A 13163-nucleotide genomic window follows, 5' to 3' on the forward strand; every position below is an offset into this window, starting at 1 on the left:
TCCTCAGGCTCCCCGCGACGAAGTTAAGGAACTGGAGGCGCGGCCTAAGGACTGCGCCTGCGCATATCTGGGGCGTGGCTTAGCGGACCAGTGCAAGAGACCTGGCAAAGCTGGCGCTGGATTACGAACTGGAGTAGCCGCCCGGCCGACGCTGCTGAACCGTTCTGCACTCCTCGAGGCGCGGACGGCCTGGGGACGAGCCGAAGAGGCGAGGTGAGAACCGGACCTCGCCCCAGCCGAACCCAGCGGCGCGGGTGGGTGGAAGGGTTCCCCGGAGCCCGCCTTTCCCCATTCCCCCACGTCCCGAATCGGAGGCGCGGACCGAGTGTAAACCGGGGAGAGGAAGAGGAACCTCGGTGCCCGGTCAGGGAGGTACCCTCCCTGACAGGTCTACCGCCTGCCTCCCCGAGGTCCAGGCTCATCACGGGCCCTGAGGCCTCCCTCCGATTGCTGCTGCACCGCGACACTGGGGTTGGAGTTGGCTGTCTAGATCCTCACTTGTGCGAGGCATGTGTGCAAAGAGGTTTGGAAGCCTGTTCTTGTCTGGGCCCCCAAGTTAACTTTGTGATGTAGGGCAACTTATTGAATCTCTGGCTTGGCTGCCTCATGTGAACGCAGCTGGGCGTTCCCACTGCTGGGGAGGCTCAGATGACCCGGGGGACCAGCTGCTCCTGATGGGCGGGAGTAAGGGCTAGCGGTTTCTGGAGCGCCTGGTGCTTCAATTGGCGATGTTGGGTGTTCAGAGTAGTTGTGTTTTGGATATCACCTCCCAAGGCAATTCTCAGAACTCTGTAGCATGCCGTCCTCCACTGTCTTGTCTATCCACTGACAACTCTAGCCTCGCCTCGCCTTGGATTAGTTAGTTGAGAGAGTGAGAGTTCTGTGGGAGGAAAAGTTGGAGCATAGCACAAGAACACACAGGGAGCCTAGAACCGCAGAGAACCAAGACTGCTTTGCGTGCCTGAGAGGTGAACTGAGTGGGGAGCGAAGCTTTAGAGAAGAGTGGCTGGAGAACCCTGCATGTCTTGGTGGAGAGATTTGAAAGCTTCCCAGCAGGCTGAATAGTGGTCTCTGATCTCTGTTTGAAAGAAATCATTGTTTTTGTTTTTTTTGTTTTTTTTTTTTCTAAAATGTGAGGCCAGATCTTAGAGCCACAGGGAGTCCTTTAGGACATGATCACTTATCCAGAGAGGTGGCTCAGTGCTTAAGACATTCTACTGCTCTTGTTGAGGATCCAAGTTCAGGTCTAAGCACACATATCCAGCAGCTCAACACCAGCTCCAGAGGGAATCATGTGCCTACACACACTTTTTTTTTTTTTTTTTTAAGGCAAAGGCCTTTTATCTACATAGTATCTTCAGTGGGTGTGTGGATTCTTTAAATGTGTCAAACTGTGTACTTGGGCATTTTCTATAGATTGAGGATTCATCACATTCATGTGGAAAGAATGCCATTAGTCCCCTCAAAAATGTGGGGCTGGTTACAGAGCTGAGGCAGAGCACACCGCCATGTACCCTGGGATTGTGGTACTTAATTGGATGTGGGGGCTTGAAGAATAATGTGGGGTTGATGACTTTCTGGTTTCTACCATTGATGGCTTAATTGCCTGAGTAGGAGAGATGAGAGAGGTGCAGATCTGGAGGGAGGGTGCTGTGATCCGCCTTTGGCAGTCTTTGCGTTTGAGGAACCTGTCTAACAGTCGGCTGACAGGAAGCCTCCCCTGGCTCATTTTTATGCATGAATAATTTAGAAGCAAGAACCATTTGCTTAAGTACATGCATCCAGAATAGCAGTAGCTATCAAAGACTAACTGGTTCTTTTCCCCCTCAAGTTCCTGGATTGATGCTGGCAAGCAAGTTTTGAAAAGTTGCAAAGGCCTTAGTGCTATGCAGGGATCTGTGGGTATGCAGATCTTATTTTTAAGTAACTTTAAAAATTAATAATAAATACGCAATTATATATTCAGTCATCTCTCCACATCTAGTGGGTTCTGCATACTCAGATTCAAACAACCCCAGATTTTCAAAGCTGTGTTGTAAAAAACAAAACCAAAGTTCCACTGTACCAAAGGGACTTTTCCCCTTTATTGTTATTTTCTAAATAAATGCATCATAACAAATATTTCTGTAGCACTTACATTAGATACAAGGCCGAGGTTCAGCTCAGTGGAGAGTGCTTGCCTAGTGATTCTAAACAATTTAGAAGTGATTCAAAGTGTATGGGCTGCATTTGTATGGTTATGGAACCAATCCTCTGTAAATACCCAGAAGTCTGCACTAAAATATAACATGCCTAAGTGTGTCATAAACCAGCATTTTAACCATCAGAGGCACTAACATGGTACTTATGCTGCTAGGTTAACCTAGTTTTGCGGGCCTGGGAATAAGGCTCTCCTGCCGTCACTCCCTCACTGCGGGCATCTTTTGATGTGGACTTATCCTCTGCAGCAACTTCTGCTCCCTCTGCTCTCACCTTAGGCAGTTAGTTCCATACCTGGTGCCCAGTGAAGGTATACAAAGCAGAAATCTGGTCATTTCTCTTGTCTGCTTTAGAAACACCTCTACAGACTGTTACATTCAAACCCTTCCTTTCTTGTGGCCTGCTAGGCCTTGGGAATTCTCTCCTCTTCCTCCTGCCCTTCTCTTTTAGTTTTCCTCACGGGAATGATTGTTCTCTAATATGTATTTTTCTTGATCTACTCATTAAAAACGGGCACGCACACACACACACACACACACACACACACACACCTACCCTGTGGGTCAGCTTTGTCCTTGTGCCATGAGTCCCCAGAGCCCAGGTGCTTACAGCCTGTTCTGGACTGAGTAAGTTAGCTCTTCCTGCTGCAAATAAAGTGGTCATTGAGAAGGAGAGTCACGAGAGGCTGACTTAAACTCTCAGGCGCAGGCCACTATGGTGGTGGCCTAGTAGGTGGGCTGGGAGTGGGGTTCTACAAGAACAATCAGAAGCTCCAGGCTTGTTCCTGGCCCTCTACCCACTACCCGATTTAACTTGTTTTCTTCCTCCACTAGGTCCTGTTCAGCCGAAAAAGGACTGGGCAAGTCAGGGGAAGGGAAGCTGCCGTGCAAAGTGCTGTGTGTGAAACCCTGGAGAACAATACAAGTGGCTCTGGCGTAAGCTTTGTAGAGTTCAGTTTTTGGTAAAATATGTTAGGATTAGCTTACTTATAATTCTGAGTCAAGACTCCCTTGTCTTCGAACGCAGACTGTATCCCACCTTCCTTAAGCCCCTGCTTTTTCTTATTGCAGGGAGGCGAGGAGCTGATCCCTCGGTGTGTTTTTATGAGACTTTTACTTAAATGCCTTTCTCTATGAAAAGAAAATGCACTTTTCTTAATATTTTTTTTTATCATTTATTATTTATTTATTTTTGTCCTTGCCTGTTATCCCAGCCTTTGTGAAGCTCAGGCAAGAAGATCATGAGTTTAAGTCTAGCCTGGGCTATATAGCAAGATACTGTCTCAGGGGGTGGGGAAGAGGGCCTGATGGTGGTGCATGTCTGGTATCTCTGCACCCTAGGGGTAGAGGTGGGAGGATCAGAAGTTTGGGGTCATTCTAGGTCATACATTGAGTTCAAGGCCAACCTGGCCAGAGAGACCCTGTATCAAAATGCTGGAGTTGGGGTGTGAATGTTGCTACACACCCTCCATATCGGAGGTGTAGGTGCTTTCAGCTCTTAGCCCCACCACCCCACCAAGCGCCTCAGGTAACCGGATCTCACTGTCTTGGTTGATGATGTGTTGCATATTTTTGTCAATGCATGAATGAGCTGAAAAGTAGAGTATCTGAACCCTTGAGAACTGGGCGAGGCGTGTGTTAAGTTTGAGAAAAAGGGCTTTCTACAGACAGGGTTCTTAGTTTGTTAGTTCGCTTTTTGCCAATTTTTTTTTTAAAGAATGACTTATTATTATTATTTTTTTATGTATTAGTGTTTTGCCTGCATATGTGTGTCGGGCCGCATATGTGTCTGGTGCCTATGAGTTCACAGGTTGTTGTAAGCTGCTGTGTGTGCTGGGAACCTTACCCAGGCCCTCTGTAAGAGCAACTGAACTGCTCTTAACCATTGAGCCATCTCTCCTGGCCTGGTTTTTTGTAAGCTTTATGGATGTATTTAATGTGTGTGTGTGTCTTTGTGTGTATACGCCACAGGTATACACAGGTGCCATCAGAGACCAGAAAGGTATATCGGATGCTCTGGCGCGAGAGCTGCAGTGGTCGGGAGCCCCCTGATGCTGGTGCTGGGAACTGAACTCAGGTCCTCTGACAGAGCAGCAGGCACTCTTAACTGCTGAGCTCTCTCTCCAGCCTCTTCTGTAAAACCTTTAAGGGCACAATAAGGACTGAAGCCAGGTCCTCACACCCAGCTAGGCAAGTATCAAACCGCGGAGCCACATTTCCAGAGCACCATCTTATAATTTAATAGAAGAAAAGGATGAAAAAGATTAGTAAGTATCCAAGGGAAATAAGTAGAACCCCAGATGTGGAAAAGGCTCATGGTTTCCGTTTGTGCTGTGCAGAACATGATCTGCTATTGGTTTTCTCTCTCTTTTTTTGAGACCTGGTCTGTGTAGCTCTGGCCGGCCTGCAGCTCACTCTGTAGATGAGGCTGATCTCAAACTCACAGAGATCCACCTGCTCTGTCTTCCGAGCACGGGGGTTCAAGGTGACGCCACCACCCTGCTGATGTGGCTTTTCTGGACAATACTGGAAACAACACTTGTTCCGCCAGGGCCTCCTCTGTGGATCAAGCTATGGTGAAAGATGTTTCGCAAGGGCAAGAAGAGACACAGCAGCAGCAGTTCCCAGAGCAGTGAGATCAGTACAAAGAGCAAGGTAAGAGGCCAGGGCGGGCAGAGGCCCGGAGCACTGAGGGTGCGCTCGGAACTGGCGCTGCGCAGCGCACTGGCCACGGCCGACCCGTCCTCACCCTGCCCGCCCACGATACTTGTTTCTGTACTAGAGAGCCACTCTGTGCTTGCTCTGATTTTATTATTTTGGAAAATTTCTGAAATTTTAAAATTCATTACACCAGATGAGACTAAAGCTATGAGTGGTCTCATTAAAACAGACTGATTTAACATTTTTTAAAAAAACTTTGTTTACTTGAGGGATTGAGATGCACGTGGGCTGAAGCACGCTTGTGGAGGCCAGAAGGACAAATGGCAGGAGTTGGCGCCACCATGTTGATAGCAGGGATTGAACTCAGGTTGTAGGGGTTGGGCAACCACCCTTAACCCATTGAAACCATCTTAAAGACCCATATACAATCCCATTTTCTCCTCCTCCTCCAGATAGGGCTTCAGGTAGCTTAGGTTGGCCTTGAACTCACAACAAGGCCTCCTGTAGCAGAGTATAACCTTTATCTCCTGACTCTTCCCTTCCCAGGTGCTGGGATTACAGGTGTGGGTCACCATGCTTGACTCTTTTTTTAAATTTAATTAATTTTTAAAAATTAATTTATGAGGCTGGAGAGAGGGTTCATTGATTAAGAGCACTGTCTAATCTTCTAGAGGTCCTGAGTTCAATTATTGACAACCACATGGTGGCTCACAACCATCTATACTGGGATATCATGCCCTCTTGTGGCGTACAGGTGTATCTGCAGATAGAGCACTTACATACATAAAATAAATAAATCTTTAAAAAAAAAAAAAGATATTTTAGCCCGGCAATGGTGGCACACGCCTGTAATTCTAGTACTCAGGGAGGCAGAGGCCGGTGGATTTCTCTGAGTTCAAGGCCAGCCTGGTCTCCAAAGTGAGTCCAGAACAGCCAAGGCTACGCAAAGAAACCCTGCCTCAAAAACGAACAAATGAAAAACAAACAAAAAAGTCCAAAAGAAGGCACTCGATCCCTGGAGCTGGAGTTATGTGGGTTCTGAGCTGCTGTGCATGCTGGGACCTGAACTTGGATCCTCTTGAAGTGCTGCACCGTTTCACCAGCCCATTGAATATTGTTCTTAAATGACAGAAACTGCAGGCAGTGGGGGTGAGATATCACAGAGTCTAGGGTTTGTTGTGTGCCTAACAGTATTTCCTTCACAGCAAGAATGCTTAAAGCTCCCTTTACCAGACTTTCTGAGCGTTGTCTGGCAGCACCAGTGGATTGATGAAACACCTTCTGAGTCAGGCTTTTCACAGAATGCCATTTCCAAGAAACAAGTGACACATCTATTCCTTAGAACTAATTACGTCATCTAAATTTTGACCACCAGTTTTGTTTATTCTGTCACATTGACAGCCATACTGTCTGCTAATAACCCTGAGCCTGCTGGGTGCCAGAAGCTAGAGGAAGTCATTGCTGAGGGCCAGCTTAGGAACAGGGAGAGACTTGGGTTTGACCTGGTCTCTCTTCGCTTCTCAGACAGAAACACGGCTCACTGGCTGCCTCTCTGCACAGGGTTCCTTTGAGGCTTCCACGGAAACAATAGGAATGCAAGAGGAGGTGTTCACAAAGTCTCCAAGCGTAAGGCAGAGTGAGGGAGGGAGCTCATGGCTTAGCCTCAGGCTGAGGATGCTGACAGCACATGTGCCTAGTGTGTAGGTGCAAGAGCTGTCACGTGACTCTTGACACTCACTGTGGGAAATGTCTTCAGCCACAGTCAGTCTGCTTGAATAATTAACCCGATAGGGTCAGCTCAGCTTAATAAATAACTTGCGTCAGAGAAGACATCTGCCTTACTGTGTTTCTTCTCAGTCTGTGGACTCCAGCCTGGGAGGTCTTTCAAGATCCAGCACTGTCGCCAGCCTCGATACTGACTCCACCAAAAGCTCAGGTACGAGGAGGGGCCGGGCGACTTGGTGACTGGTCTTGGGTTTACTCTCGTGGTTTTGTGTGGTGTCGGGGATCTCCTGTTCTGGTTTTTCTCCCTCTCCTCTGCCACTTTTGGGAAGTTCAGACTTGGACCACAATTTGGCAAGATGGGTGAAGGCACTGTGTGCTAGGAGCTTGCCAAAGGCATTTAAGCAAAGCGTTCTCAGTGGATCTGAGAGCAAGCATCTGAAAACACCCCATGGCAATGACTTAGCAGTTTCAAAGCAGCTATTTAATAGGTAGGATAGCCAAATTTATGGAACAGGAGATTATGTGTTGTGGTGAAGGGTTTAAGAACCATTAACCTCGAGGGCTGTCTCCAGATACCTTAGTTGAGATGACCAGTGGATACCCAGGAAATGAGGGCGTGTTCCAGACCTGTGCAGTTATTTACACATGCACCTCAAATTAGTGGCTCCTTAGGAACTAGGAGACCCCTAACTGAGCTCCATAATTTAGCTCCATAGCTAGTAAATGAAATACACTGCATTCATTTTTATGTTACCTAAAATAATATTGTCACATAAAATTCGATCTTTACCTCCATATGTTAAAATGTTACACACACAGCGTAAACATAATTGCACTATATTTCCTTAGCACGGCAGGTGTCACAAGTGGTTTGTGGGAGCTTCTATACTGGCTAGATTTTGTTACCATCTGTTCAGGGACATCCTATCTCTCATATTATTCCATATAAATTAAAAAGAGATTGTCATTTCTGACTGAATGATTGAACAGATGTCCTGAGTCAGGAAATGAAGTATGTATTATAACGGCACCATTCATTATCTAGTTGGTTTTTATAATTTTTCTTATTTTTAAATGAAGGTCCTCAGTATTCCTTTGTCCGTTATTAAGGCTTTTATACATTTGCTGTCAGCAGTCACTGAGGAAAAAGCTTAATAAAAACTTAAGTTCCTCTTTATTACATCAAAAAAAATTCTTGCAGTTAGAAACTTGTAACTAAAAAGCTGGGTGTGGGGCCAGGCATGATAGTGCCTACCTTTAAAATCCCAGCACTTAGAGAAAGTGGTTCTTTATGAGTTTGAGGCCAGCTTGGTCTGCATAGCAAGTTCCAGGCTAGGCAGAGCTAGATGGCAAGACCCTGCCTCAAAACCCAGTGAAAAATAAAATAAAAGGCTGCTGTGGTCGAGTATGCTTTTAACAGCAGCACGCTGGGAGGCCGAGACAGGTAAACATACTGAAACCTTGTCTCAAAAATGAAATAGGGGTTGAGGAGGTTAAGAGCACTGACTACTCTTGCAGAGGGTCCTGGCTGGGTTCCCAGCTACCACATGGCAGCGTACAACTGTCCCAGGGGACCCATCAACCTTTTCAGGCATTGAATGTACATGATGCGTTTATATAAATATAGGTCAACGCCTGTACACATAAGTTAAAAATAAATCTTTAAAACAAAAACTAACATTATGATTAGGATTATATTCTAATGATAGTCTTATTTTACATATACATGTGTATGTTTATACACACACACACACACACCCATCACCCATATGCGAACTGAGAATGTGCTGTGAAGTAGGCATTGTTGTTTTTAACAAAATCCCAATCATCTGATTTTACCAATAGAGACTGGGGAGCCAGATGCTAGGGTGAGAGCCTGCTAGCTCAGAGAGGAAGAGAGCATCAGCTGACCTTCCTCCTCAGCCAACAACCCAGAGGGAATCCCCCTCTCCCACGCTGTCTCAAACAAGCCTCCTTCAAACTCAGTGTCCCTTCTTTGTGTGCGTCTATCCTGACTCCCTCTTACTCTCTATGGTTTTTATATTAACTTCCTGTCAATCGGTTGCTTGCTCCCACTCTTGATCCATGGTTGATTATTTAATCCTGTTTACAATATTCAAGCAGAAAGCTCTTAGATTAAAGGTGTGTCCTAAGGCTGAGCCACACCACAACTAGAAACAGGTTTTGCCAGTAAATAACACAATCTCGGGGTTCACAGTGTGATCAGAGATCCTGCAACAAGGCATCACTTTTCACTATTTTAATGTTAGGACAAAGCAACAGCAATTTGGACACATGTGCTGAGTTTCGAATAAAGTACGTTGGTGCCATCGAGAAACTGGACGTGTCTGAGGGGAAGAGCCTCGAAGGACCACTAGACCTGATAAATTACATAGACGTTGCCCAGGTGAGTGACAGAAACCCCAATCCCAGCAGAAACATCTGTGATGGTGCTAAGTGTACGGCCTCGAAGGACAGTGTTTCTCTGGGTTCGCTGCAGTGTCTCCCCGTCTCTGGCTGAAACTGGATCTCATCCTGACAACTCGACAGCTTTGAGTCGTAGACAGTGCAAGGTGTCCTGGAGAGAGCCTCATAGGAAGAGACCGTTTTTCTCAGGCAGAGCCTTTCACTCTGGGGCCGACTGGTATCCTTGGTTGACTGAAGAACTGACTGCACTGACCGCTTAGACTCTGTAGATTCTTCTCTAAAACAATCTGTCAAAGCCTTACTTCACCGAACTGGTTTCACTGATTTAAAAACTCATGATGTGAACAAAAAAAATCTCTCTCTCTAGCTTTTTCTACATAGGGATTCTCTGTGTAGCCCGGGCCGTCCTTGAACTCAGAGATTCATCTGCCTCTGCCTCTAAGTGCTGGGTTTGAAGGTGGGAACCACCATTGCCGGTGTATCTCCTTCTTTATACTCTATTTCCAACAGAAACTAAGGTGAGAGAGTCTTTGAAAATATGCTCAGGTTAGGAAAATAAAAAGATCATCCTGGTAGGGCTAGAAAGGCAGTGTGATGGTTGAGCCTACAGAGGACCCAGGTTCTGTTCCCAGGACCCAGATGGCAGCTCACAACCGTTCGTAACTGCAGCCGCGGAGGACCAGCCCTCTCTTCTGGCCTCCTCAGGCACTGCATGCTCATGGTACACATACATATATGCAAAACCCCCGTCCTTAAAAACAAAAACAAACAAAAAAAACCACGTATCTTTAGGAAAATTAAGATATTGCCATACAGTTTATGAAATAAAATTATAAGATGTATATATTTACCTTTACATGTCAGGAGGTAGAGACAGGCAGATCTCTGAGTTCAAGGCTACCAGGGTCTACATCACAAGAGCACAGAACTGCCAACACATCACAGAGACCCTGCCGTCTCTTAAATCGTAGAGAGTAGGAGTATTAGATAGGACTCAGATCTTCATGGCTTAGTGAATCTAATTTGCAGTTGAGCAGAATCTTTGGTAGAGCCTGTTAGTTATCCCTGCATTTAGCTTGAAATATGGTCATTCAAACAAAGCAGAAGGGACAAATTTTCTAAGCATTATGTAGAAAGATGCTCAAAGCTATATTAGCGTTCTCTTCATTCTGTAAGGATGGCTAAGTTTTTCATCCACCACAGAGCTTTTGTTTAGTAAAGTACCATCATTGACAGTAGCATCATTTTGATTGGCAGGGAATACTCTTAATACTGGGAGAGCCAAGAACTGAGGTGTCTGGACATGGCTCACTTACTATAATACATTTACAGTACAGCACACCTCCTATCTGTCAGTTATAGCTTTCCTTTTCTTTTTTTTTTTTTTTTTAGTGTGTATGTCTGTGTCAAGATGGTTTCTGTGTACAGCCTTGGTGGTCCTGGAACTCAATCTGTGACCAGGCTGGCCTCCACCTCAGATATCTGCCTGCCTCTGTCTCCCAAGTGCTGGGATTAAAGGTGTGTGCTACTGCCACCCGGCCAGCTATATCTTTCTTGAAAAGACAAATTAGGCAGCATTCTTAGGTAGATGGAACCATCTGATCTGCTGGGGATTGGGTATGATCAGGTTACCACTCACTGTTAACAGCTCAAACCACTGATTGACAGTTTTGTGAGTGGAGTTAACTCATCAAGTTTGTCATCCTGAGCCCTGGGAGCTGTCGCTAGCAAGGTGTTATCTTAGCGTTAATACAGAAAAGGACTTGGAGATGTCTCTGCTATCTAGCTTCCTGGTCATTCCTTGTCCTGACATGAAGATACACTTTGAGGATATTTAAATCTAAACATTGTAAATTTCATTTTTCTTTCAGACTGCCCTGGCTATCCTAGAACTCATTGTGTAGATCAGGCTGTCCTTGAACTCAGATATCTGCCTGCCTCTGTCTCCCAAGTGCTGGGACTAAAAATTTGTACCAACACGCCTGGCTTAATAACGTGAACATCTTAATGTCACCTATGGCTAGGATCTCCATTTGCCATTAGGGTTTACACTACAAAGGACAGAACAGCACACAGAGAATGGATGGATCTGAATTTGGGGGAAAATTTTTGTGTAGACTGGATTCTAAAGGGTCTGAGGCTGTGATAAGCAGATACTAAATGCAACTAATCGAACTGAAGATGATTGTGTGGTTTTAATGTGTGTGGCATGATTTATTTTCATTTTAAAGCAAGATGGAAAGTTGCCTTTTGTTCCCCTGGAAGAAGAGTTTATTCTCGGTGTTTCCAAGTACGGCATAAAAGTTTCCACCACAGATCAGCATGTAAGTGCAGCACTCTGTACGTTCTTTCTCTGAGCTCAGGAGCCTTCAAGGGCGCACTTGGACTCCTGTGTCCTGCTGGGGTTAGGGTCTGCTCATTCCTGAGGGTGAACATGGGCTTCTTTTCTATCTCCCACGTACCTCCGGGTCCCATGTGCTTCATCAAGGGACCTCATATCCTTTGAAAGTAGCTGTTCGTTGGCATGGAGGCCAGACAGCAACAACAGTTTAGATTACCTTGTTCCTATTTCTCTGGGTTAAAAAAAACATGATCCTGAAAGCAAGTCACCCCGTAACTAGACATACCAGTGTCCCTTGGGCTGAGAAACTGTGCAGTCCTTTCCCCCAGATCTGTGGACCTGCCTTTTCAAGCCTCCTAATGCATTCTGTGTGGGGGAAAATGTGTTTGCTGAGAACTGAGAAACACTGGCAGCCATGTCACAGGTTTCTGAAGGTCTTTGTGATTCCCGCAGGGTGTTCTGCATAGGCATGCCCTGTATTTAATCATCCGGATGGTGTGTTACGATGATGGCCTGGGAGCTGGGAAGAGCTTGCTGGCACTCAAGACCACAGATGCAAGCAATGAAGAGTACAGCCTCTGGGTTTACCAGTGTAACAGCCTGGTGAGATATCTTAGCTTGTTGCTGTTCAATAGATGAAATGGTGATACTATGATCTTCCACACCTGCTGTTGTTGATTTTTGAGACAGAGTGTCTCTGTTTTAGCCTTGGTTGTCCTGGAACTCACTCTGTAGACCAGGCTGGCCTCGAACTCAGAGATCCGCCTCCTCAGAATGAATGAACTCTGGGTCAGCAGCTACTCAGACAGGGCTGGGAAGTGCTTGTTGGGCAACACTGACTTGGGCTGGGTCAGAGCTCTCCTACTCCTGAGGTACCATCTTCTCAGTCTTAGGGCTTACTTTGCACCAGCCATTACTGTCTGCCCGTGTCAGGTGCGCCTATTAGCTGGGCAGGTGCTGATGGGGAGGTTTGGGGAAGCAATGTGACGTAGTCAGGTGGTTTCTGGAGAGAGACATGAATCCCATTTGTACCCTATGTTCTTTTCACTAGTTCCTTGAGAATTCTGTACAATGTGCACTGGTCACATTCCCCTTCCCACAACGTTGTATCTCTTCATATACTGCAGGAGCAAGCTCAAGCCATCTGCAAGGTCCTGTCCACAGCGTTTGACTCCGTGTTGACCTCTGACAAGTCCTGAAGTCTGCAGTCAAGTGGAAACTGACCCATCATGAGCTCACCTATTCCTGCATCTGCCTGCCGCAGTGGACTGTTAGAGGGTATAACGCCCTGATCCAGTTTCCTGAAGTGTAATGTATAAAACATGGGTCTTATACTAAAAGGTGTCATTAACAGGAGGTTAACTTTCAATAAATCACCTTTCTGGGTTAAAAGAAATCTTGGGGGCTGGACAGATGGCTTGGTACTTAAGAGCACTAGCAGAGGACTTGGGTTCAGTTCCCAGCAGCAATATGGTGGCTCAAAACTGCCTGTAACTCCAGTTCCAAGAGATCCGACTCCCTCTTCTGGCTTCCTCAGGTACCAGGCACACATGTGGTATACATACATACATACATACATACATGCCAGCACACACACACAAAATAAAGTAAAATCTAAGAAAGATAAACCTCTGTTGTCTTTTTTAAAACTGCAAACAAGCCTGACAATGATGTGTCACCCAAGTTCGCTCTGAATGAGACTTGCACCCGGTAGCTTCCCAGGGACTCAGGATCACTTGCCTGGAACTCGAGACTGGCAGAGGTTTGGCCTGGAGACCTCGGTTTCACGTGACCTTGGAGTAGGATCGTGT

At 46.1% G+C, this 13163-nt stretch overlaps 1 protein-coding gene across 4 annotated transcripts; it reads left to right on the plus strand.

The window, feature by feature from the left end:
* The first annotated feature begins 88 nt into the window (after positions 1-88).
* Positions 89-12748, plus strand: Itgb1bp1 (integrin subunit beta 1 binding protein 1). 4 transcript variants are annotated; one of them, XM_055625293.1, is made up of 8 exons: positions 89-213; positions 3033-3160; positions 4750-4853; positions 6717-6795; positions 8855-8991; positions 11243-11335; positions 11806-11955; positions 12480-12748. In XM_055625293.1, exons 3-8 carry the CDS (start codon positions 4782-4784, stop codon positions 12549-12551), a joined length of 603 nt encoding a protein of 200 aa, XP_055481268.1. In that variant the 5' UTR covers positions 89-213; positions 3033-3160; positions 4750-4781; the 3' UTR covers positions 12552-12748. The 4 variants fall into 4 exon arrangements, with proteins under 4 accessions (XP_055481268.1, XP_055481244.1, XP_055481260.1 ...); XM_055625269.1 differs by having other exon boundaries at positions 3033-3134; XM_055625285.1 differs by lacking the exon at positions 89-213 and adding an exon at positions 236-254 and having other exon boundaries at positions 3033-3134.
* The last annotated feature ends 415 nt before the right edge of the window (positions 12749-13163 follow it).

Source organism: Psammomys obesus, unplaced genomic scaffold (assembly GCF_907164565.1).
Source record: "Psammomys obesus unplaced genomic scaffold, mPsaObe1.curated_primary_1811, whole genome shotgun sequence".
NCBI classification, from domain to species: domain Eukaryota; kingdom Metazoa; phylum Chordata; class Mammalia; order Rodentia; family Muridae; genus Psammomys; species Psammomys obesus.